The sequence below is a fragment of the Arachis ipaensis genome, chromosome B04 (genome assembly GCF_000816755.2).
Source record: "Arachis ipaensis cultivar K30076 chromosome B04, Araip1.1, whole genome shotgun sequence".
NCBI classification, from domain to species: Eukaryota; Viridiplantae; Streptophyta; class Magnoliopsida; order Fabales; family Fabaceae; genus Arachis; species Arachis ipaensis.
The window spans coordinates 4,425,040-4,449,744 of record NC_029788.2 but is presented as its reverse complement, the minus strand read 5'-3'; the positions used below and the strand labels follow the sequence as shown (position 1 = coordinate 4,449,744).

The 24,705-nt window shown below is 35.6% G+C and overlaps 2 protein-coding genes across 2 annotated transcripts in view; one reads left to right on the top strand and one right to left on the bottom strand.

The window, feature by feature from the left end:
- Positions 3,430-21,271, bottom strand: LOC107635864 (chromatin structure-remodeling complex protein SYD-like). Its single transcript, XM_021122307.1, has 28 exons — positions 21,144-21,271; positions 20,126-20,240; positions 19,958-20,019; positions 19,057-19,151; positions 18,375-18,968; positions 17,653-17,807; positions 16,909-17,069; positions 16,756-16,820; positions 15,960-16,667; positions 15,616-15,833; positions 15,359-15,456; positions 15,190-15,268; positions 14,956-15,081; positions 14,766-14,855; positions 14,033-14,149; positions 13,852-13,932; positions 13,289-13,396; positions 12,768-12,937; positions 12,385-12,463; positions 12,220-12,294; positions 11,274-11,371; positions 11,086-11,193; positions 9,203-9,260; positions 8,866-9,093; positions 7,312-8,536; positions 5,145-7,213; positions 4,992-5,069; positions 3,430-4,909 (listed from the first exon to the last, which is right to left on the bottom strand). The coding sequence occupies exons 2-28, from the start codon at positions 20,228-20,230 to the stop codon at positions 3,743-3,745; spliced, it is 8,217 nt and encodes a 2,738-aa protein (XP_020977966.1). The 5' UTR covers positions 20,231-20,240; positions 21,144-21,271; the 3' UTR covers positions 3,430-3,742.
- LOC107638522 (serine/threonine-protein kinase RUNKEL) overlaps positions 23,628-24,705 on the top strand; it is a 6,970-nt gene continuing 5,892 nt past the window's right edge. The window contains exons 1-3 of the mRNA XM_016341841.2: positions 23,628-23,895; positions 24,006-24,095; positions 24,290-24,342. Of these exons, the coding sequence (XP_016197327.1) occupies positions 23,848-23,895; positions 24,006-24,095; positions 24,290-24,342 (191 nt within the window). The 5' untranslated portion in view covers positions 23,628-23,847. The remainder of the gene's footprint in view (positions 23,896-24,005; positions 24,096-24,289; positions 24,343-24,705) is intronic.

The following is a 24,705-nucleotide window of genomic DNA, read 5'->3' as shown; positions in this document are numbered from 1 at the left end:
ACATCTATCGAAAATTATTGATTAATTGCCATAATTGAAGTAAAAAAAGATATTTTAACTAAAAAAAATATTAATTGCTAAGTATACATGGAAATGGATCCTCTTAATTTTTTTTAACAATTAAGAGAGTAAAATGTGATCTTTCACTATTAATTTTATAAGTGGGACTAAAAAAATATGAGAGAGAGCAAAGAATGGTTAGAGATCACACTTTACTCCTTCAATTTTTTTTTTTAACAATTGAGAGGATCTATTCCCACTACACATCTAAGTGTTTTTGGTAACCAAGTCCAACTAAGGTTGGCCCAAACTCAACAAAAATAACTTCCATCACACCAGCGTGTACACACACGCTTTTCAATAACGCAAAACATATCCTCCTTCTTTGTCTTCGCGTTCTTTCTTCTTCGCGTTCTTCCTTCTTCTTCTTCGCTTTCCTCCTTCTTCGTCTTTTCATTCCTCCTTCTTCTTCTTCGTCTTCCTCCTTCTTCTTCGCGTGTCTTCTTCTTCTCTCAATCATCATTCTTTTATTGCTACTGTTGTTACTACGTTTTTTCTTTTCCTCCATTTAATTGAGGTTCATTTAGAACCAGAAATAAATTCGATGTATTTTGTTGATAATTGAGTCTTTTTGACTAGTTCAAAATTGAACTAATTTCAGTCCATTTGTGAATTAATTGAGGTTCACTTGATGCTGGTGATAAGTATTGACCAAATTTTTTATTCCTTAAGTAATTTCAGTTTATTTCTTAGTTTAATTGAGATTCATTTGGATCCAGAAATAAATTGTATGTGTTTTTGTTGATGATTGATTCTTTTTGACTGCTTGTTCAAAACTGAACTAATTTGGGTTCATTTGTGTTAATTGAAGTTCACCTGATAATGCTGATAAGTATTGACCAAATTTTTTATTTTTTAAGTAATTTTGGTTTATTTCTTAGTTTATTTGAAGTTCATTTAGATCCAAAAATGAATTTGACGTGTTTGTGTTAATTGATGTTCACTTGATGCCGCTGAAGTGCTGATAAGTATTGACCAAATTTTTAATAAAGAATAAAATTATTCATTATCACTTTATTAAATTGCATTAGATTTCACTCTATTTTATTCAATTAGTTCAGATTTGAACAAGCTGTCAAAAAAACTCAATCATCAACAAAAACACATCAAATTCATTTATGGATCCAAATGAACCTCAATTAAACTAAGAAATGAACTAAAATTACTTAAGAAATAAAAAATTTAGTCAATACTTATCAACAGCATCAAGTGAACCTCAATTAGCACACAAATAAACCGAAATTAGTTCAGATTTGAACAAACAATCAAAAAGACACAATCATTAACAAAAATACGTCGAATTCATTTTTGGATCTAAATAAACCTCAATTAAATTAAGAAATGAACCAAAATTACTTAAGGAATAAAAAATTTGGTCAAATATCTATCAGCAACATCGAGTAAACCTCAATTAACAAACAAATAAACCGAAATAAATTAAAAAATGGACCGAAATTTTTAACGATGGCATAGAAAAAATCAAAACTAATAAAAATGTTTGCAAAATGTTATTGTTATTGGTGATGACGATAATGAAAAAGAAGAAGACGCAATATTGGGGGAGAAGAAGAAGAAGAACCTGCGTGCGCAAATTTAAAAGAAGAAGAAGAATGAAAAGGAGAAGGTGCGTGATTTAAAATTTTGTTATAACAACTTGATTAGACTTAGTTAAGTATTTTGCTTGGAACTTTATTAAATAAATATATCATCTCAAATTTCTCTCAATTAATCTTGTGAAATGTATCTCGCAACATATAAGAAAAGTAGAAAAGGTTGTCAACAAAATCCAAATGCATTTTACAAGAGGTTTCTCTTTGCAATAAACCGAATTGCATGTAACATCTTCATCTTCAGCTCTTAGAACAATAAAAAATAAAACAATGAATTAATATGAAAATCCATATAAAACTAACTTTTAGATGAATTAATAGTAGACAACATTTTTTTCTACTGTTAATAAAGATTGATTAAAATTAAGTGACAATTGGTTTTGATGGGATGATTTGGCAGGTATTGCCAATTTTTTCTGTAATAACTAAAAGTTTATACTTAATCCATTTTAAAGGCATATAAATCCCAAATTAATTAATTCCGTTTTTTTATTTTTTTATAGATTATTAAATTATTAAATTTCTTTTTATTTTAATTAACTTCATAAAAATGTTTTTTATTTTATAAATAAAAAATTAATTGACACAAAATGTGAAAAATATTACATAATAGAGTATTAAACCCCCCTTTATTGACAACTTTGCCGGATAGACACAGTTAAAAACTTTTAATAAAGGTTCAGAAAGTGTTATTTTCATATATATTGCCATTTTTGGCGTTTCCCCAAAATATGTAATTTTGTTAAGCAAAAATAAAAATTGGACGTGCGCTTTGCAATTTTTTTAATTCAGAATTCAACAAATTGATATTCGATTTTGTAATTTTAAACATTTTAAATTTGGGTAAAGTACTAAATTGGTCCCCTAGGTTTGGGCGTAATTCTGTTTTGGTCCTTAAGGTTTAAAGTGTTCTATTTGAATCCAAAACGTTTTTATTTAGCATCAATTTAGTCCCACAGTGAGGTCAAAATTAAATAATTAACAAAATGTCCTACATAACAACAGTTCAAGAACAAAATCGATAATCTGGAGAACAAGTACAAGCTCTAGAGGCACAAAATCAACCATTGATGCATCAATACATTTATTTATCATTTTCTTTAGTTTTATAGAAAATATTTTATTTATATTATAAAAAATAATAAATAAATGTATTGATGTATCAATGGTTGATTTTATGCCTCTGGAGCTTGTACTTGTTCTCCAAATTATCGATTTTGTTCTTGAACTGTTGTTATGTAGGACATTTTGTTAATTATTTAATTTTGACCTCACTGTGGGACTAAATTGATGCTAAATGAAAACGTTTTGGATTCAAATAGAACACTTTAAATCTTAAGGACCAAAACAGAATTACGCCCAAACCTAGGGGACCAATTTAGTACTTTACCCTTTAAATTTTGTAAAACGAAAAATCCTGAGTGTCCGATTTCGATGTGATAAATTATTTAATTTTATAAGAAATAAAAATTGAAAAGTCAAATTTTAATATTATACATTTTCTTAATTTTGTAAAAAATAAATCAAATGGTTCAGTTTATGCAACTCCCAAAATCAAGTTGAACCATCTTATCAGCCCTTGGTGCAATTTTTCTTTCTGTGTTTTACCCTACCCTCTCCCATGTGTGTGCGTTTCACTCATCCTTCCCCTGTATAGTAAATAGTTAAATTCATCTCTAAAATATCACTCATTTTTCAAATTTATCCCAATTTTTTTTAATCAAATCTGTGCTTAAAAGGTTTTCAGTTAGACACGTTAGTCATTTTGTTATTTCTAATGACGGCAACCACAGCAATTTTTTTTTTTTTGGTATTCACAGCGATCACAGCATTAACAAAAGCTGATCTGACATGTTAAGTTACATATCGACGTCGTTTTTAAGGATGGGTGATTTTTTTTTTTGGTATTCACGGCGATCACAGCATTAACAAAAACTGATCTGACACGTTAAGTTGCATATCGACGTTGTTTTTAAGGATGGGTAATTTTTTTTATAGACTTGCCCCATGGCCAACAATTAGTTTCAATCTTTTTTGGCTTCTTCAGCCACAGAAACTGGCCAGGTTCTTCCTCAGACCGATCCTTGCACATTTTCACACTTTTCGGATTCCTGGGGTGCTTCTGAGCAAGCAGTTAAATTATCCTTCTCAGGTGAGCACACTGCAACTCTATCCTCAGTTGCTGAAGGAAGGGTTTCTTCCATTTCGTTCAATGCATTTTCTTGCAAAACTAGATTATCCTGGGAAGCTTCAGATTCTTTAGTACCAAGCTTCACAGAAGAATCAACCAAAGCCTCAACTGACAAACTCTCTACATGTTCGCCCTCAGCAACTGACTTGCATGGAGGTGGAACCCCTTCAGATTCAATGACATCCTTCTGAGGTAAGCTCTCTTCAATTATGTCAGCGGCCGCAGAAGAAGAGCACTCTTCTGCATCTTTCAGAGCATTTTGCCTAATGGCTTGATTATCCTGGTTGGCGACACCGGTTTCAGCTCCTTTAGTATCATGCTCCACCATAGGTTCACCCACTGTCAGTGAAGAACATGGAAGTGGAGCCCCATTGGCCGATGCTGTTTTGGGCACAGCTGGAACGCCATTAGAAACATCTGTTTCATCAGCTGCAACAGCTTCAGTGTCTTCTGACACCTGAATTTGTTGCTTGGTGCCAACTAAAACATTCTCCCCCTCTGCCTTGTCCCCTGATGCACAGGAACATGACACTTCCATCTCAGCAGCACAGCTCTCAATGGTTTCTGCCTGATTCTCCATATCAGCTAATCCTTTAGATTCACCCTCGGCCTTGTCCCCTGGTGCAGACACACACGGGACATCCATCTCAGCAGCACAGTTTTGAATGGCTTCTGCCTGATTCTCCATATCAGCTAATTCTTTAGATTCACCCTCGGCCTTGTCCCCTAATGTAGACGTACACGGGACATCCATCTCAGCAGCACGGTTTCGAATGGCATTTGCCTGATTCTCCATATCAGCTAATTCTTTAGATTCACCCTCGGCCTTGTCCCCTGATACGGATGTACATGGGACATCCATCTCAGCAGCACGGTTCTGAATGGCTTCTGCCTGATTCTCCATATCAACTAATCCTTTTGATTCAACTTGTGCTTCAGAGGATCCTTGTGGACCTTTATCAGAAAAGGTCTCAACCTCATTTCCCCCTTCAAATGTTTTAGGAGCAGCAAGGATTCCAGTTTTGTGATTTTCAGGTATCCCGCCATCCTGGTACACACAGAATGTTGTTACGCGAATAAGACATGTAAGACCAACACAAGATTTGGAAGTGTGCAGAGGAGGAACCAACCTGTGACTTGCAATGATCACCGTGGTAACCTTCAGAATCAATTGATTCCTGAAGCAGCAATGGAACTGTACAGGGAACCTGCAGAAAAAAAAATTGTTGAATTCAAGGTATAATATATCTATTAGATTTGCTAGTAGGTGCAACAAGGCTTACCTCAGTGGCATTCCTACAGCTCTCCTCTGCACATTTCTCCGGGGGCAGGAATTCAGAGTGGTCAGTCGCGCCCTCCTCCATTGACTCTTCCAGAGTTTCAGAGTTACTAATTGCACAGGTTTTGGATGAGAACTTATTATCCTCTATGCTAAAAGATGACGAGGGTAAAATTGCAGTTTCAGATATGGTTCCCTCTTCCACAAGGACAGACTGAGAAGCATCCACTGAAGAATTGGCCACAGCTTTTGACCCTGATGTTTGTTGTAAGACTGACCTATCAACAGGTTCATCAGGAGATTGATCTATGATTTTTGCCACCTCATCTGCTGAGAACGTATCTACGTTCTGTGGGGAACTCTTTGCCACAACCTCATTGTCCTGCACAATTGTAACTTGGTTACTCACAGATGTGTCAATGTCCATTGGGCAAACCTCAGAAGAACCAACATTGGTATCGCCAATAGCTGCTGGGGATATCACATTTTCCTCGGGAACTGGGTCAATATTAGAAGATTTATCAACAGCAGAGACAGGTTGTTCACATATGGAATCCCCCATGTTCATTTCCCCCTCAGAGAGGGATTGTGAACAGCTCTTAACTAATGGATTCTCATGCAACTCAGCATGTTTTAAAGCATCTGAATACTTCCCACTTAATGCAACATTGGGGGCCTCCGTTTCCAAAGGTGATAAAGCATTTTGTTCTATAACAAGTTCTAATGCATTTTGAGAATCATTTACCACAGGACAGGATGGGATCACTTGTGGTTGATCAGACATATTTTCACCAGAAGAAGCAAGAGGTGAAGATTTTGTACATGATTCAGACAGACTCTCGGTCCTTACAGCAGAACTAAGCGGAGTTGCATCATGAGCCTTCACTTCACTCTGATTAGAATAAGTTTCAGTACAATGTTGAATATGAGCCTTCACTTCACTCTGCATATTAGATGTCTCTTCAGATTGCTTGTCATGCTCCAAATCTGCTTTATCCTCCTTACACTGTATATTTGACACATCCCCTGCTCCAGTAGTTGATATATTAGAACCTGCTTTATCCTGCAAACACATGTTATTGGAGACATCCACTGCTACAGTAGTTGGTATATCTGAACTTGCTTTGTCCTCCAATTTTTTATTATTGAATTCCCCCTCTGATTGTTTTTCCTGTATGTTCACAGCAATGCCTGGAGTTAGACATGCTGCTTCCGTATTTGTTATATCATAACCTGCTTTATCAGCATTCAACTGGGTATTCATGGAATCAACTGTAGTATTAGTTTTTGCGAGTTCGCCAGCAGCAGAATCTGCTGCTTTAAGCTTTGGTAAGCAAGTTCCAGAGAAAACTTCTTTCATAACCCTAGCAACATCATTGACATTTTGCATTCGGCCAAAATTAGAAATCTTATCTGAGGATACTGGTGCACTATCAACCCTTGCTGGCGCAACTTTGTGCTGCTTGTTTAGAGAAGAATTGGCAGCTCCCTCTTTTGTGTTTAAATCATGAGCAGCACCTCCAGTGGGCAAAAGGATCTGAAATGCTTGAGCTTGAGCAACATCTGTAGCGACTTTACCTACTGATGACTTCTGAAAATCATTATTTAAATTAGGATCCTGGTTAGCAAGGGAATCAGAAACAACAGGAGATGCCGAAGATGATTTTCTCCCCCTACGCCGGGGTGGCTCCACTCTATTTTGAGTTTTACGGCCTTGCCTTTTAACTGACATGGATTCAGGTGGGCAAGGCTGAATGGATTCAGAGGCTGATATGGAAGGATAAACATTGTCTGATGCATTGGGAACTGCTTGTGCAGCCATAGGTTCTATAGCCTGATTAGAACATTCTTTTGATTCTTTTGTAGAATGAACTGGAGAAGTATCAGCTTTTGAAGCTTCATCAGAATGATGAGTTTTGGCCTCCAATTGTTGGTCCCTTGTAACCTCTGTAACAGGCTGTGTTGAGCCACAGAAACTTTTGTTCCTTGAGTTCTCCAGAACAGCAGTCTTGGATAAATTGTTGGAAGCAGAATCATGCATATCAGAATTCAGAACCTTCTCTATTTCCAACCCTGCAAAAGTGTAAATTCTTTAGATCACATCCTAAGCCTTTTTCTGTATGAACGTTAAAATGTTAATATTAAAATGTTGACATTCAAAATATACCCACCAGGAGATCTTTTGGTATTATCTTCAGTTGTTGATTCAACCAATGCCTTATTGGCTATATCACCAGATACTTCAGTTGATTTTAAATCCTTATCACCAATGCTATGTAATGCATGATCTTGGACAACACTGTGTGATTCCTGAACAAGGCTATCTTGCAAGGTTTTCAACTCAGTGGCTTTATCATGTAATACATTGCCAGATGAGCTTTGTTGATTGGAAGTAAGGTGCAAATTCTGACTACCTGAAACGTTTGGATTAGGCAATAACATTGCTTTTTTCTTTCCCCTACTTCGGGGAGCTCCTGATCCATTTTGAGGCTTCTGATGTTGCCCATTATTTTGTATAGGTACAGAAGGATAAGTAGGAACAGTTTGCGGCACAGGGGTAACAGAGGACAAAGGAAGGGGCTGCTGAGAACTCAGAGCAATCCCAACACCAGATTTATTATTACCTCCGCTGCTTAAAGTCACAGAACCCGGTTCTGTACATGAATGTTGTACCGTAGCACTGGAGGAAACAGTATCACCTTGGGACATAGCTTCACCAGCAGATGGATTCAGGGGTTTGTGTTCCAACTGCTCATTCATCTTTAAATCAGGACCAATAGAAACCCCAGGTACAGGAGGCGACACCAGAACCTGCTTCTTCCCTCTACGTCTAGTTGCTTCCCCTCCACCTTGAGATTTCCGGCCTTGTCCTCTTGTTTGTATTGGCACAGAAACAGTAGTACCCTCTGCTTGAGAGTTGGGTGGAGTAGTCAGATTAGGAGAAACACCAGTATCAGACTGATGTGCAGGTCCACTCACACCACTAACTTCAGAAGAATGAGCAATAGATTCGGGAGCTGACGATACTACTTGACCAAGCAAAGTTCCTTTCTTTACCTGCATGTCCACTTCAACAGTTCCAGAAGTAACCAGAGGGACTTCAGTAACAGGTGACTTATCTGAGGTTTTCCTTCTTGGCCTGCCACGTCCACGTTTAGCAGGTGGTGTTATATCTTTGACTTTATGCACAGGTAAACTCCCAAGAGATGATGTTGCAGGGGCCACCGGAGGCACCACTGCAGTCTCCGTAACAGAAGCGGTTGCAGCGGAGCTAGAAGCATTTGGTTTGCAATTTGACTCTGTCACTTCTTCCATTACTTTCGGTGATCCAGGAGATTCAGCTTGACACATCTTATCAAACTCCTCCTCTGTCCATTGTTCTTCATAGGAACGGACCTGTGAAAAGCATATGGAAAAGGGAATAAGAAGTTAGAATGTGGTAACTGATATTCACTACAAGGATACCACACAACACTAGGATATAAATCTACATCTTCAACTTCATTTTCCTTCTCTTTTTTGGGAGCTTATTAAACATATTCCTACAGGTGGCCAGGGGATGAAATTTCTACACCATGTGTCAGCTAGAATCCCCAAAGGGGATATGCATGTGGGTATAGCGATGTAGGTCAGGTTTATGCAATAAAAGGTTAAGAGCAAAAGGTGAACACAGCACATTTATGACCCAGAAAAATTAAATTGACCAATTGAATGTATAGAGAAACCTCTCTTGCACGTTTTCCCCTTCCGTAATGTTGAGTATCAAGGCTCCCAGGAGTTCCACTCTTCCTCTTGATTCCGTTAGATGCTACTTCATCCTTGGACACATCGGATATCTTCATCGCTTCATATAATTGTTTCAAGTCTTCATCTGTAACTAGACGCGAAGGAAGTGAAGGAATAGGCTCAGAACCATCAGTTGCTGGCCCAGATACCAACTTCTTCCATGTAGCCTGCAAAGATTTTTTTAACCCCCCATGGAAATCAAGATTCTTTGTCACACAAAAAGTATAAGCAATAATTATGCAAATGAAAATCTCAATAAAATAGACAGTAGCATACCATCTCATCTTCGCGCCTTTTTTGGTCAACAGCCTCAAATACATCTATCTCTGCTTCACTGCCAACAAGAATTTTAAATAAATTAATAAGCAAATCCCTCAAGTTTCTTTCCTCTTAGTTCCCCTTTTTGACATGGTTAGGGTGTACACAAGAGGAACAAAGAAGAGAATAGATGAAGTATTGAGTAACTAAACAATAAAGCTATTATTCTGGATTTATGCCAGACAGATTTACCACCGAAGCAATATACTTGTTAAGAAGGATGATGGAGAGGTATCGTAATAATAAAAGGGATCTACATATGGTGTTTATTGATTTCGAAAAAGCGTACGATAGGATGCCAATGGAGGTCTTATGGAAGGTTTTACAAAAGAAGAGAGTAAGGATCGCATATATTCGTGCAATTAAAGACATGTATGATGGAGCCACAACTAGTGTGAAGACTCAAGGTGGTGTGACAGAAGAATTTCCTATTGGTATAGGATTACACCAGAGATCATCCTTAAGTCCATATCTTTTCACATTAGTCTTGGAAGTACTCACAGAGCACATCCAAGAGCCTGTGTCATGATGCATGCTTTTTGCCGATTGCAGATGATATCGTCCTTATGGAAGAGTCAAGGGAAGACCTAAATAAGAAGTTGGACTTATGGAAAGAAACTCTAGAAGTGTATGATCTGCACATAAGCCGTAGCAAGACGGAATATATGAAATGTAAGTTCGGTCTGAGAAGGGAAAACCCTAATATAGAGGTGAAGATTGGAGAAAACACCCTACGAAAAGTTAAAAGTTTTAAGTATCTTAGGTGCATTATACAGGATAATGGAGAAATTGAACAGGATATAAATCATAGGATCCAAGTAAGTTGGTCAAAATAACGGAGTGCATCTGGTTTTATATGTGACAAAAAGTGCCTTTAAAACTTAAAGGTAAATTATATCGCACTGTTATAAGATCGGCTATGCTTTATGGTACGGAGTGTTGGGCGGCCAAAGAGGAGCACAAACATAAGCTAAGTGTGACAGAGATGAAGATGTTGAGATGGATGAGTGGTCATACGCGATTTGATAAAATAAGAACCGAAGATATAAGGGAGAGAGTTGGAGTAGCACCCATTGTGGAAAAGATGGTAGAATCGCGTCTCAGGTGGTTTAGACATGTGAGAAGAAAACCGACAGAACACCCAGTCAGGAAGGTGGATGAGATGGAAGATGGACAAGGGATGAAAGACAGAGAAAGACCTAAGAAGACCATCCATGAGGTGGTCAAACAAAATCTACATGTAAACGGTCTCTCTGTAGACATGATACATGACAGAGCTCAATGGTGTCGTTTGATTTATGTAGCCGACTCCACCTAGTGGGACAAGGCTTTGTTGTTGTTGTAGTTGTTGTTGTATAGTGCTAAACTGCTAATATAAATGAGCATGGCATATAACCGGGCTTGAAATGCAATCATAAAAAAACAGTTCTTGGGTCATGCTAAAAGATCCTAAAATAACATAGTGCAATAAATCTTGCATTTAGACAATACATTTAAATCAGCAAGCAGAGAAAAGAGTAGAATGCTGGAATGACAACCATAAATCAGGAAGCATAACTTATTAACAGCATAAAAAGTTCTGTTGGATAAGAATAGTCACCAGCCAAAAAAATATAAGTACATGTACACTAAAGCAATATTGCCAAGAATAAGATTTTAGGAGAGTTGGTCATTGACATGACGCAAACAAATATTGCCAAGACTTCTACTCATTCCCAATAAGCAAACCAAGTTATAGTACAACCTCGAAAGTGCAAATCCTAAAGCCAATTTATTATCAAATGAATCAAGACGTATCAGGCAGAGACAGAAAATGGTGTAATTTTCAAGAAATCAAGTACCTGCGTGCTAAGAGATCATTTAAAGCATCATCATCCAATACAGGTGACGCTTCCTCTTTCTTACACTCACGCAGGAGGGATTCCAAGTATTCTCTTCGGTCCTCAGCACTGTAATACATAGGCAAAGTAAAACTTCAGAGCTGATTCAAATTCTGTGATGAACTAAAGATCAAATGTATCATGTCAACCTTGTATTATTGTCAAAAAACCCAGCAGTAATGCTCTGATTAGCAACTCCCAGTTTGTGCTCAGCAGAAGCTCTGACTTGTTCTTCAACAGTTTGAACCTTTTTACACCAAATGCGGAATTAGCTACTTTGGTAAACATGACAATTTGGCACAATATAAAGTATAATTTCCACATTGGCACAAACGTGGCCTTATTAGCATCAGAGACAATTAAATGATAAGTTCATCCAAACAATGCTTAAGACTAGAAGTATATCTCGGATTTTATGGTATCAAGATGCAGCAAAAAATACGCAGATAAAGATTCCAATGATCCACGGTTAGGCTTGTACAGCAGATATGCTTACTTCCCAGTCATAAATCACACTAAAAAATCCTGATACCCATAATTGTCACGTTAAAAACTAAACTCCATCTTTTATCCAGCAGTCTTGTCTGCATCTTTCCCTTGCTTATCTTACGAATTTCTTCTTTTTCAAAGCCAAATCGAATAAACTCCAAAGAAACAGACAACAAAATCGGTTTTAAATGGAATTATAACCATGACTTCCGACTCTGATATTATTTAAAATATTCTTGTTGGTAGACATACTAACAGTAGAGTCAACGCAAGCTCGCAAGATAAACAACTACCCACCTATCCACCCCCGAAAAAGAAAACCATAACCACAAAAGTATAACATCCTATTACTAACAGCAAGGAGGAAATATTATTGTGAATCAGGAAAAAATATTGCTATTCAAATCAGATCTTTTTTTGGAATAAACTAAAACAGTATTGTTGAGAAGGGGAGGATGATACAAATAAACAGGACGAGAAGCAAGAGAAAAAGCTATAAACTCATCAAAGCTTTCCAATCTCCTCAACATGTTTGATATTTGAGTTTCTCAAAATCAAATATATACAATTTTATCCACCCATCAGTAAAAGATAAAATGTACTAACTGTTTCAAATCGAAGAACTAAAACATCCTTCTTCTGACCAATTCTATGAGCCCTTGCTTGTGCTTGCAGGTCAACCTGAACATATACCACAACCAAAACAATCATAAATAATCAGCAACAAAAAGCAAACAACTTCACAACAAAACTCATAAGAAATATAATTGCCTGTGGATTCCAGTCGGTGTCAAATATAATCACTGTGTCAGCAGCTTGAAGATTCACTCCAACGCCACCAGCTCGAATGCTAAATACCAACAGATAAAAATCAGCAAATTTGAAGGTAATATAAACTGATAAATCTCATTCTGAAAAGAAAATAGAACCTAACTTGTTATGACCTAAGGGTTATATCATGAAATCATGAAAGAAATCTCATTAACTGACTATCCTCATTTGCCAAATTAGGGTAAAAAATGTGAATACAATGGACTAACAATTTCTTACCAATAAACAGAGTATCCTTATTTGCCAAATTAGGGTAAAAAGAGAAGCAAGAAAGGAATAAGTGGAAATATCCTTTGGAATAAAACAAAAAAAAAAAAAAAAACCTGAGCAAAAATATAAAATATGGAGAACCAGGTTGGTTAAACATGTCTATTAGGGCCCCACGATCACCTCCTGAGGTATGTCCATCCAACCGAAGGTACCGATGCTGTTTAAGAGTTAAGTATTCCTCCATAACATCAAGAAGCCTAGTCATTGTTGAGAAGAAAAGAACCTGTAACAGCATTATTTGACACCAAATATTTAGAGTTAAATTTTTCTTTCAAAAACGATGTACTAAGACAAAATACTAGATAAGTAAAAAATAGTTCGGTTCTAATGCTCGAGAGAAACAAATAAGGAAATGTCAAATTCAGTATCCAAAGAAGCTAACAGCCAAAAAGTATCCAAGCAGAATATCAAAAAAATTAAAATTAAAATTAAAATTTCAAAAAAATAACAACGGAAGGGAAGTTTGGCACTTTAACCAAGCATCATTCTCCGAACACATGGCCACTTACAACAATAGTGCAAGTGAGGGAGTTAAAATAGAGTGCTTCAGAAACAGTTATAAAGGATACCATACCCGATGATCTGCTGCCTTCAATTTAGGTAAAATACGGTCCAACATCTCAAGCTTCCCACAAAGTCTAATAATTGGGGGCAGATAATGCCTAGGTATAAAGTTATCCACCTAAAAAAAGCAAAGTCGAATTGTAGCATACAGAGAAGTAAACATATGGAATTAAAATAAATAAATAAATAAGACTATTTAAAAGAATAAGCTATAGCCTACCAACAGTGTTTTATTACTTACATTTCTGGCTGCATCATAAAGAGTCAGAAATTATAGAATATACTCAATATAGACAAATCTTGCTGACAAAAATGTTTTTATTTTCTTTTTCTTTTTTTAAAACTTTGTGATCTTGCTTTCTTAGTTGTCCAGTTTATCCATAAAATTGTTCAGAAAATGATATGGAAGGTAGGTGATTGGCGGAACACAATGTATTAGTCGGTCTTTATATCTCACAAGGAAAATGTAAGTATAGTGTTTGTATTTTCTTTAGCTCGTAAAATCTAAGCAAATTGTGGTTGAAATCATAATTCAAAAGACACAAACTCCTCTCTGAGAAATTAAGAATATACCTCCTCTGCATGAAGCTGGCTGAGATATGGATGATTGCAGATATTACGAAGCTCCATGACAGAGTTGTGTACCGACCGTCCCTAACAATTGAGTGCTCCAATTAGATCACCCAAGAAAATTTCATTTAAACACACACAGAGACCGAAAGAGAGGAAGGAACAGAAAGTACAAGAAAAAAACCTTTGTTGTGCCAATAGAGCCAAGATTTTCTTCCACTCTCTTCATCAAAAGTTTTTGATATGCAGATGCCTCACATCTTACGAGTCTTTCAATCTTTTCAGGAAGTTCATTTTCAACCTACAGTAAATTCAAAATGCAAGACCATTACAACTTGATTTCAATGACTGCAAAAGCTAGCATACTTTAAGAGACAAGATTTCATTGAAGGAGGCAATGCCGCAAAGAAACATCTCAATTCTCAGAGCTAACAATACTGAAATCCTAAACTGATTCAATTAAATATCATATCGTACAGTTATAAAAACACTAGAACAACTCTAGGAACTTGGTTTTATCTTGGTGCCTATGTCACATTGTAAGAATAGAATTTAATTCTTATTCCCTGCATATGTCCTCAACCAGTGAAAAGCTATGGTGCTCTCAAATTCTAACCTTTTGGATTCTCATGAAGGAAAATATATAATGACAACTAGACACCAACCAGAAACTAGTAAAGAAAGGTGAATAACTGAATATATAAGTAGCTAAAAGATGAACACACAAATCTTCATTATTTTATTTCATAGAAGCAATTAGAATGAATTTAGTATATGAACCATAACAAAAATAAGAAGCCACATAATTTGTCCTTCATTTTTTTTTTAAAGGAATAGAACAAGATCATAGTATGCAGAAAAACAAAACTTAGAAGCAGTAGCATAGTAATCCTAGGCAGTTGGACTTATTAAGGAACCTTGTGTTTAAGCCTCCGAAGTACGAATGGTCTCAGAACTTGGTGCAGACGATTGATGATCAAGAGGTTCTCCTCCTCGGATAGTAAGGCCTTGTTATAAGTTTGAAATCAGACAAACAGAATAATGAGGTTGACAGTTAACCATGAAGACTTCAAATATCAATAGATTAAAACATTATCCATAGCTTACTTCATCTGGCGAGTTATCTCCAGCACTCTCAAATGGCTTATTAAACCACTGAGAAAAATCCTCAGATGAATTAAATATGTTAGGTAACAAGAAGTTAAGTAGCGCCCATAGTTCCTCAAGATTGTTCTGCAGAAAATATAAATAAACCAGCACTAAATAATAGTATCACCTATATGTCTTAAAACCATTTTTAAATAAATTAAATATATACAGGCAAAATAAAAAGTAAGCTGCAATAGCAGTTAAAATAGTAGTGAACCTGCAATGGAGCATCTCAGTTGTAATTGGTTTGAAAAAATCATTCAGAAAATCACTGCAAACAAAAGAAAAAAGGATATTGTCACACTGATCAATCATCAAAGAAAACTTAAACACTCATATAAGATTTAAGAACACCAAGTACCTGCGGAGACGGCGTTGGAGGTCTAATAATTGAAGTTTCTTCAACTCTATGACGCTTTTTGTTTTAGCAGATATATCCTCAGATGAGCTCACATTTTCCTGCAATACAATTAATGTACCGCAGGCTATAAGATCTATGCAATATTAATTTGGAACCAATTGAATGCCGATTTTCTAGGGTGCACAAATGAATCAGATCATATGTACAAGAATAACATGTTCAACACTAAATTAGTAGGAAGCCAGTTAAAAACAAACCTTTAGCTTGAGGAAACATGTGGTCATTATTTGCTTTGTTTTTTGCTGTTTTTGTACCCAGTTTTGCTGAACTAGAAGCCTCTTTTTCTGCTGATCCATAATCCACCTTCCTGACATTGTATATTTTGGAGGAGGTAACCTCCCATTCCCTTCTATGTCTGTAGAAAAGGTGGCATCATGTCTTGATGCATCATTAACAGGAACTGTTTTGAACCCATCTGCAATTACTTTCACATGATGTCAGAAAGGTGTAAATTATTGGCACAGGAATAATTCGGAAATCAATACGATGTTCATCAAAGAAACTGATTTCAATCCCATGGTTTTAAAACTAAGGGTCTTACCTGAAGAAACATTTTTCGCTAATAAATCTGCATCCTTCATCAAGCTTGCTCCCTGGGGATCAATGCCAGTCCCTGGAACAGGTTTCCAGTGCTCTTTCAAAGCATATGTCAAGTGGTTAATAGAATGATGGTTTCGAGAACCACCACTGTTAACCATATTTTGAAACTGATTAACAACATTGTCTCTTCTTTCTATTGGCAACTCATGCTGAAGAGAAGAGACTTGCGAGGGTCCTTCTGAAGCCTCATCAGAACTAGCAAATCCGGTAAAGCCATTTATCTCAGGATTCATCTGCTTATTCAGCCCAATGACAGAGGAAGGTCGGTTGGACAGTCCAACCTGAAGATTACCACTGTCAACATCACCCTTTGTACTAGAGGAATCTTGCTGCTGAAAAGAAGTAGCTGACGAAGCTTGTGCACCAGCTCTTTCTTGAATTTGCTTTTCAAGCTCTACTTTTTTTACAGCTAGGAGATGTTTCCTTTCTTCAGAAAGAATACCTTTGTCCCCAGTCATTATTGCACTCTCAGTTCCCTTGGAGAATGACGTAGCTTCCAGAGATTTTCCAGCAGAAGGGGACCCTGAAGAGTTATTATTATCAGGTTGTCTCATATTGTTCAGACCTCCAAAAGGCATCATGACCCCTGACGAGGTACCCAATTCAACAGAAGATTGTGACTTTCCTTTGTGGTCAGTATGATCCTTTCCTGTATTTCCATCATATATCTTCCCATCAGCTACCAGTTAGGCGACGAAAATAAATTATTACTTAACAATTAAATAAATACCAGTCACCTTCTCTAGAAAATGCGGTTCCAAGAGCAATTTCAAGATGTAGTTGCTTTGGTGCTAAACCATTTCTACACATTCAAAACAATATATGAAACATAATAAAACTTAGTTCAATCTTTTCATATTTAAACAGTGGTAGCAAAGTTACGTTTTTACCTAAATGCTAGAAAAACAAGGCACTGAGCTCGGAGCTGTTTCAACTGTTGTTCTTTGAAAGGCACACCAGATGATCCACTAATCGTGGATCTTGCCATATCTCTGGGAGGAACTCCTTGTCTAAGCATAGACATTTCTGAGTTACTACTATGCCTGTCAGTCTGTCAATAAAATTATCTGGTAAAGCAATGAACTTGACTCACATACACCCTCAGAAAAAAAAAAAAAAAAACAAAAAACAAAAACAAAAACAAAAACTTGACTTATATAAATAGCAAGTAATTTAAGTTTTAATTTAGAATAATGGACATCCCATATACTTAAGTTAGATGATTATAGAAATTATAGTAACTAGTAAAAATAAAAATAAAATGGAAAGAGAAAAGCTTAAAGTCATTATGAACAAAAAAAATTAATATCAGGCAATAACGAGAAACTAAGGACACATTTAATTGTTCATCTCTATTGCAATTATTAAAGCCACTATAATTTTTATTTATTATTTTATTTTTCCTCCTCCAAGTTTCAAAACGACAAAATGGCACCATGTCCGGTAAATAAACAGTAATAATAGAGATTCCTCAGTTGAAACATCAATTCCAAAAATCTGGCGTGATATTTGGGATTGAACAGGCAATACACATGTATTGATCAGAAAAAAAGGAGCAAAAAGGGCAGACTTCACCCATCATATAAATAAGAAATCCTGAGCTCCAGCATTATATACAAGTATATGACAAATACCAGGCCTATTTTAGGTTCATCAGCTGAAGTAGTAGAACTTCCACTATAATGCCCAAGCATCCCACCATGCCGCATTGAACTCGAGAGAACTGATTCAGTCATTGGGTATGCACTAGTGGCAACCCCCATCCCTCCATGAACCATAGGATGAGCACCTGAAATTTAGCAAAATTGATCATGTAATTATTATACCAAACAAGTAAAAACAGATATTTTCATAACTCATTTTCCACCAGTAATTTGGCATTTGCAAGAACATTAAAAAAAATAGGAAAGATGTATCCCAGAAACATTGAAAGCTCAACTGTGATCATCACAGAAGTGAAATAAAAAAAATGAAAATAAATAAAAATGAAAAAGTGTTTATTAAATTCTTGGATTCCCATAGTTTATATTTATGCATACACTCGTTAATCTTTCTTCATTGTTTTCCACTAACTTCTGGAGTTGGCACTGCTATTTTATGCATAAATAATTCAAATTGTTTGCAGATCTCAAACCCGAAAACAGAGGTTCATAATATACAGGATGACCCTAGCACAATTTACAAATCCATTACTTGAACCTGGGAAGGGGAGCATTTACAGATAAGTTGGAATTTCATCCATCACGTCATCAGGAACAAGACAAATAAAACAAGGGGATCTGAAATGTTTCAAAAGCTAATACATATTCTTTCTGAGTCAAAGATACTTAAATCATGTATACATAATGAGAACCACCTTGAAGTTTACCAGAAGCAATATGAGCAGAGGAAACCTCTGTATCTTCTGGATATTTAGAATTCGGAGCACATGGCACTGGATTGCCAATCTTTGTTGGGCCTTCTTGGTTGGCCCTTTGCATTTGACTACTACTTGGAACCCTGTTAAAGTTAGTCAGCTCTCCACTTCTAACTGGAAGACCATCTGATGATTCAGCCTTGGTCATTTTACCCTTCCTCGTATTAGCAGTATTTCGCTGATCAAGATGAGAAGGAATGTCAACGTGTGGTTCTGCAGGTGACAATGTATCCCCCCTCTTTCTCTTTGAGGTAGCTTTTCTACCATCCTTTTGATTCACCTGTTTGTCCAAATTAGTAGTATCTCGTCTATCCCGTGATTGTGAGTTAGCAGACCTAGAATCTAAACTAGACGGACTTCCATGATCAAAAGACTGACCGCTCCTCTGAGCCGCAGATCCTTGATAATGATCAGGTGCTCCAATACTTGGGGCAAATGGTGGCCGGCCAGAAGCAAAGGAATCCATTTTGGGCATCACATTTTCAGGCAACCCCGCTCTTGAATCCGTAGCAACACCCACTGCCTGTGAAGTTCCTGCACAAGTTACAATCGATAACATCAAAACCTATAGGGAAATTATTATGAACTTTTTTCCTGCAACATGAAAATATACAAAAACTACCTCTTTGAGAACTGCCAGCACCAGAAGAAGGAGGACGTGAAGACTTCAATGATTCAATATCAAGATTATGCTGATTGATGACAGTCTCCATTGCCCTACAATGACAAGTTAAGTTGGAAATGAAGCCAATTTGCATTAAGTGAAGGACTGGTGAAGTTTATTCCAATGCTAAGTATGAAAAGGTATAAGCCTCCTTATAATCATCAATTACCAGTGATGGGACTTGAGGTTTAAGATTTTTTAAAAGAAAACAAAATTTTATTAGACGACAAGGCAAGATAACAGTATAAAAGAAGCTAACGAATCCAAAAAAAGAAATAAGAAATCAGCAACCAACACCTATATGGATAAACCATACACAAAAAGCATGATAATCCCCTTGTAAATTGAACATAATAGAAGGAGTGAGAACAGTAAGGATGAGTCTATAACACTGTCACGAACTAAAATCATAAACAACTTAAGTTGTTACGCGGAAATACTTGGGTTGTTATACCCTCAGCTACTTCAGCATTGTGCATATGAGTATATGTCTCAAACCCATTCACTAAAAGCACATAAACAGGCCCCGCCATGCTGCTCAGAAAGTGGCACCAAAACGCAACAAATGCTTATCATCTTCCCAAGTTCCATCCACTTCCACAAATAATTAAATAAATATGATCTTCCTGTTACTTTATTATTACCATCACAGGCATGCTAGTGCTAGTTAATATCTTAATTACCATAAGTGAAGGAGTACATGTGAAACCATATATTCTTATGCCACAGCTTACTCTTACTCCCACAAGGCACACATCATGATGGTCAAAATCAACCTCAAGCAGAAAGGGGCTCAATAACTGACTGTGGATATCTATGTATGCATTTATTTGAGCACTGTACATTGCAGGTATTCTACCTTGATATCACTTGATATGGCATTGAATGTTCCTTCCCACTTGATTTCATGTGTTGTAGTATCTGAAACAGATACCAAGTTAGTTACAAGCATACTAAACCCGTACCAAGAACTAAGCAGTGACGAGGACTAATTAAAAAAGTCCGTTCATAAGAAAATGTCACACACCACGCAGAGTTTAGTAGCCAACTTAGCTGGCTCATCTTTAGAATCTTGGATGAGTTTGTGCAGAAACTTAGCTGCCTCCAACTCAACATTTTGCGAAGAGGCCATCTCATTTATCCTGAAGCATACAAGAAAAAGCTAATGTTATCATACCAGGATAAACTCAAAATCACTAAAACGTTTTAAACAGTCTAAGTGCAAATTAAGATATTATCTGGACCAATTTACAGTAGTGGCATAACCAAGCTCAACCCAAATACTTAAAAAGTCCAACATCCAACATAATAAACCCTATAAATGTGTCAAAGTTTTATGATACCCTCCATAAAGTCGTAAACTCGACCATTAACATTATACAGTGGCAATACTACACCGACTGTTAAGGCGGCAAAACTCAAAAGAAACTAACAAAGACGTTCAGTTACTACAAGGCTATGCTTTCCACTGGAGATTCCAACAAGGTTCCAGAAAAACAAAAGGAAAGAAGCATGAAAACTTGAGGAGAGAGATGGATGAGTACTATGGTATCTAAGATCACAATCAGAACCTAATAAGCTATATCGATGTGTCAAGGAATATATTCACCAAACAACAACATCACGAGGCATTTAAGTAACTAATACCCTACACTCCAACTTTTTTCCCTTCCCCCTTGTACCGAATCATAAACATTGCAAACTGATTGTTAATCCACCAACCTACCATCAAATATATTAACCCAGTTTTCTTAGTTATTCTACGACTTAAAAAAATTAAAAATAAAACCCCACAAATAGAAATCCAGTGTTTGTGAGAAACACACTAACAACTAAATTAATACTTTGACCCACAAATCTAACTGGGAATCCTAACTTTCTACAGGGAACAAGCATAATAGAACAGATATAACGAGAATGCCAGCTGAAGAAACTGAAACCTGAAATTGAGATGAAAAATCAATCCGGAACAAAATTCTGGAAAACAAAACAAAGACTATGTTTTATAATGTTAGATTTAATTTGATAGGAATTGTTTAAAATACCTGATCGGAGAAGGAGAAGAAGAGTGTACTCCAAACGCACCCTTTCCGTTCTTTGCACTGACCAATGAAAGAACGAAACCCCCTCAAACGCGGTTCTACACCGTCGCACGTGCTTACGGTGCTTTCCTTTTGGGCTTTACTTTTTTTTTGGGTCAATAATTGGGGGAATTTTTTTGGATCCTACATCTTGGTTTTGGGTGAAACTAGGCCCAATCCATTCTTAATTTTTTTAAAAAAATATAGAATTCTTACCAAAAATATAAAAATAAACAAATATATAATTCATTTTAGAACTATGTGTATGACAAAATCAGCCACAACCATAAAATATATATTAAAATATAAAATACATATTAAAAATAAGTTACAATAAAAATGTATATTACTCAAATCCAACAAAACACATTCACACAACATGCACGTAAAATCATATACTACTTCTTCTTCTTATTTTTTCTTTTTTCGCGCGTTGTTTTCTCCTCCTCCTTCTTCTATTGGTAATGTGTGTTGTTGTGTTTTATTTTTATTTTTTTTTCTTCTTCTCTTCCTCATATATTATTGCAGTTGTTTAATTTCTTCTTCTTTATGATTTTCTTTTTGTTTTATTCTTCTTAAGATAGTAAAATAAAAAAGAATTGTGAAAAAAATAAATAAGAAAAAGAAGATGAAGAAGAATAATACGAATGAGAAGAAAAATAGCACTAAAATTTCTTAATTTTGATATTCACATTTTGTTACAAAAATATATAAATCTCTCCTTTAATACTGTATTTTTTTTCTTATTATTCTTATTTTTTTATTGTTTTTTTTGTTCTGTTGCTCTTACATCTTCTTTTAGAAGTATTACTTCTCATATTAGATTTTAATGAACATGTCAGTACTGTATTGCAATCTTATTTAGTTGAATGAATATAAATTCACAGTTATTAAATTGAATACTTGTTAGAAACAAAAATAGTATCGAAATTTATTTAAAATGACACCAAAATTTAAATATAATAATAAAGAATGTAAAAAGTGAATTATATACTAAAAAACTACATTGATTCTATAAAATGAAACAAGATAGCACCGAAATTTTTTAAAATTTACACTATCGATGACCACGACAAGTTTGATGTACTTTACCTGTTTACCACACCATGCTCAAAGGATGTCCAAAAAAATTCTTCTCTGCATGAAGCCTTGAGATTTTACTATGTAACGAGGCCTAATCGGGATAAGCATATTGTCTACTATTTCACTTACTTACTGTTACTTTATAGTGAGAAATCGGATTTCAGAGTGGGTAGAGAGTTTCATAGACTGATGATTGTTAATGATTGTACAATTTGTTTGTCATGACAGCTGTTGTAAACTAATATGCCAAATGTAGGTAGATTACTGATTTGATAAAATGTTCAAGAGAATGCCTTATAAAAATTTAAAGAGAAACCCGAATAAAAAAGAGGCAAAAGAAAAATGGAATTGAGTAAATGATGGAAATTTTGATTTATTTCACAAGAGAGCAGTAGAACAAAGGTCAATATTCAATTATGTTTTTCTATAAGAAGAAGGAAGATTCTTCCGGCAAAGTCAATGTTCAATTTTTCTATTTTTTTAAAGTTTCTTTTAATTTTTAATTTAATTTTCTTTCTAACTTAAAAACGACATCATTTCATGTGTCAACGGGAGAAAGTAACTTTTATAAGCCATAAATAAAAGAAATGCCAAAAATTTTATTGTTCCTGCAGCAACGTTTTTTTCAATAGCAAAGTGAGGAGCAAAAATTTTGAAAGTGATGTTGTTGTTGAAGAGCTAAAAGGAACCAAAGAAAAAGAAACGAGAATGGGATTGCGGAGAAGAGAGAGGCAAAGACACTATCGTTTATGCGCTACAAAACGTCGCGGATATTTTGCAGTTAACGGCATCGCTATTTTTCTTTGTGTCAAACCACAGTTAACCACGCCAATAGACTTTTTTTTTTTTTTGTCAATAGATTGAACAATTTCTAATATTAGGTATTCTAATGGATTGGACAACTCTCAATTCTAGGTACATAACATATTCACACACTCCTCACATTTTTTACCACATTTTTTTTCAATTGCAATATTTAGAGTTTGAATCCTAGACCTTTGAGATGGGAAGGGAGTATGTCATTTGAGTTAAAGCTCATTAGCGCCAATAGACTCATTTGTTAGACAATTCCACTTAGTGGCCAATATGAAAAAAGAAAAAAATTAATTTCCTGTAAAAAAAATAAATTAACTTTCATAAACGAAAAAAAAAAATAGTCACCAAAAAAAAACGGAAAAAAAAAAAAACAAAAGAACTAACGTCAATTAACTTAAATTAGTCAAAAATTATTTTTCTCCACTTGCCAAATATTGGAAAAAGTTGGACTAAAAGGTGAAAACTGAAAAGTATATTCCCCTTCTCATTTTGTGATTTTCATCCCGAGATCATGGTATTCTTTTCATTTTTTATTTTTTATTTTTTATTTAAACGTCTGTTTGGGATACAAAAATAGCAATACTGCCTACAAATTTGATTTTCAATATCCCGCCCGTTAGCACAGTTCCCCAGATACTCTCTCTCTCTCTCTCATTTCATTTCTTCATCTTCTTTCTCTCCGTTCTTCCGTTGCACAGAGCAAACATTTTTTAAATCTTCAAACAAAAATAAAAAATAAATTAGAACCCTAGCAAGATCCACCGTCACCATGAACCAGTACCATATTTACGAAGCTATTGGTCGCGGAAAATACTCAGTAACCTTCTTCCATTTCCTTTTTCTTTTTTATTTTCGGGTTAAACTTTTCTTGAATCGAACTAAATTATGTAGATTTATTAATCTTTCTTTGTTCTTGTGGATTTGCAGACCGTGTACAAAGGCAGGAAGAAGAAGACCATTGAGTATTACGCCATCAAAAGCGTAGACAAGTCGCAGAGAAGCAAGGTTCTTCACGAAGTAAGTCTTTTCGTTTATATCAAAAAATAGATCGAATGAGCTCAATATGATTAAGAATAGTAACTTTAGTTACTCCATTTTAACAGATTCTATCTGAGCTGTGTCGTGCGAACTGGATTGGAATCTTTAAGATAATTAGTATTTATTTTTGTTCGTTTTTGTGTGATTTTATTTTTTGCTTTCTCTTTCTGCAGGTAAAGATTCTTCACTCTTTAGATCATCAAAACGTGCTCAAGTTTTATGAGTGGTGAGGTCTATTTTTTTACTTATTAATTTTGCGTAATTGGGTTGGGATAATACAAATATGAGGAAACCCTGTTTACCTGTTAATTATGCCATGGGAAAAATGGAGATTCAAAACGAGGATAACATGCTTAGCTAACAAGTGTTATACTTTGTATTAAAAGAATGAAGTGGTTATTATTGATTATGCACATAAGATTAATGATAGTTGCACTTAATGCAACTCACATAGTTCAAATTTGGAAACAATGATCATTAATGATTAATAATTGTAAGAAAAGGTAGAGAGAGAGAGAGAGAGAGAGAGAGAGGGGGGGGGGGGGGGGGGGAGAGAGAGAGAGAGAGAAAGAGAGAGAGAAGGGGAAGG

Excerpts from the sequence above, each read along its gene's own strand:
- LOC107635864 (XM_021122307.1), bottom strand. The coding sequence starts at position 20,230 with ATGGCCTCTTCGCAAAATGTTGAGTTGGAGGCAGCTAAGTTTCTGCAC. Across the intron at positions 12,295-12,384 it reads ACACCGACTGGAATCCACAG|GTTGACCTGCAAGCACAAGC; the intron begins GCAATTATATTT and ends GTATATGTTCAG. Across the intron at positions 11,372-12,219 it reads TAGTTCTTCGATTTGAAACA|GTTCAAACTGTTGAAGAACA; the intron begins GTTAGTACATTT and ends TGGTGTAAAAAG.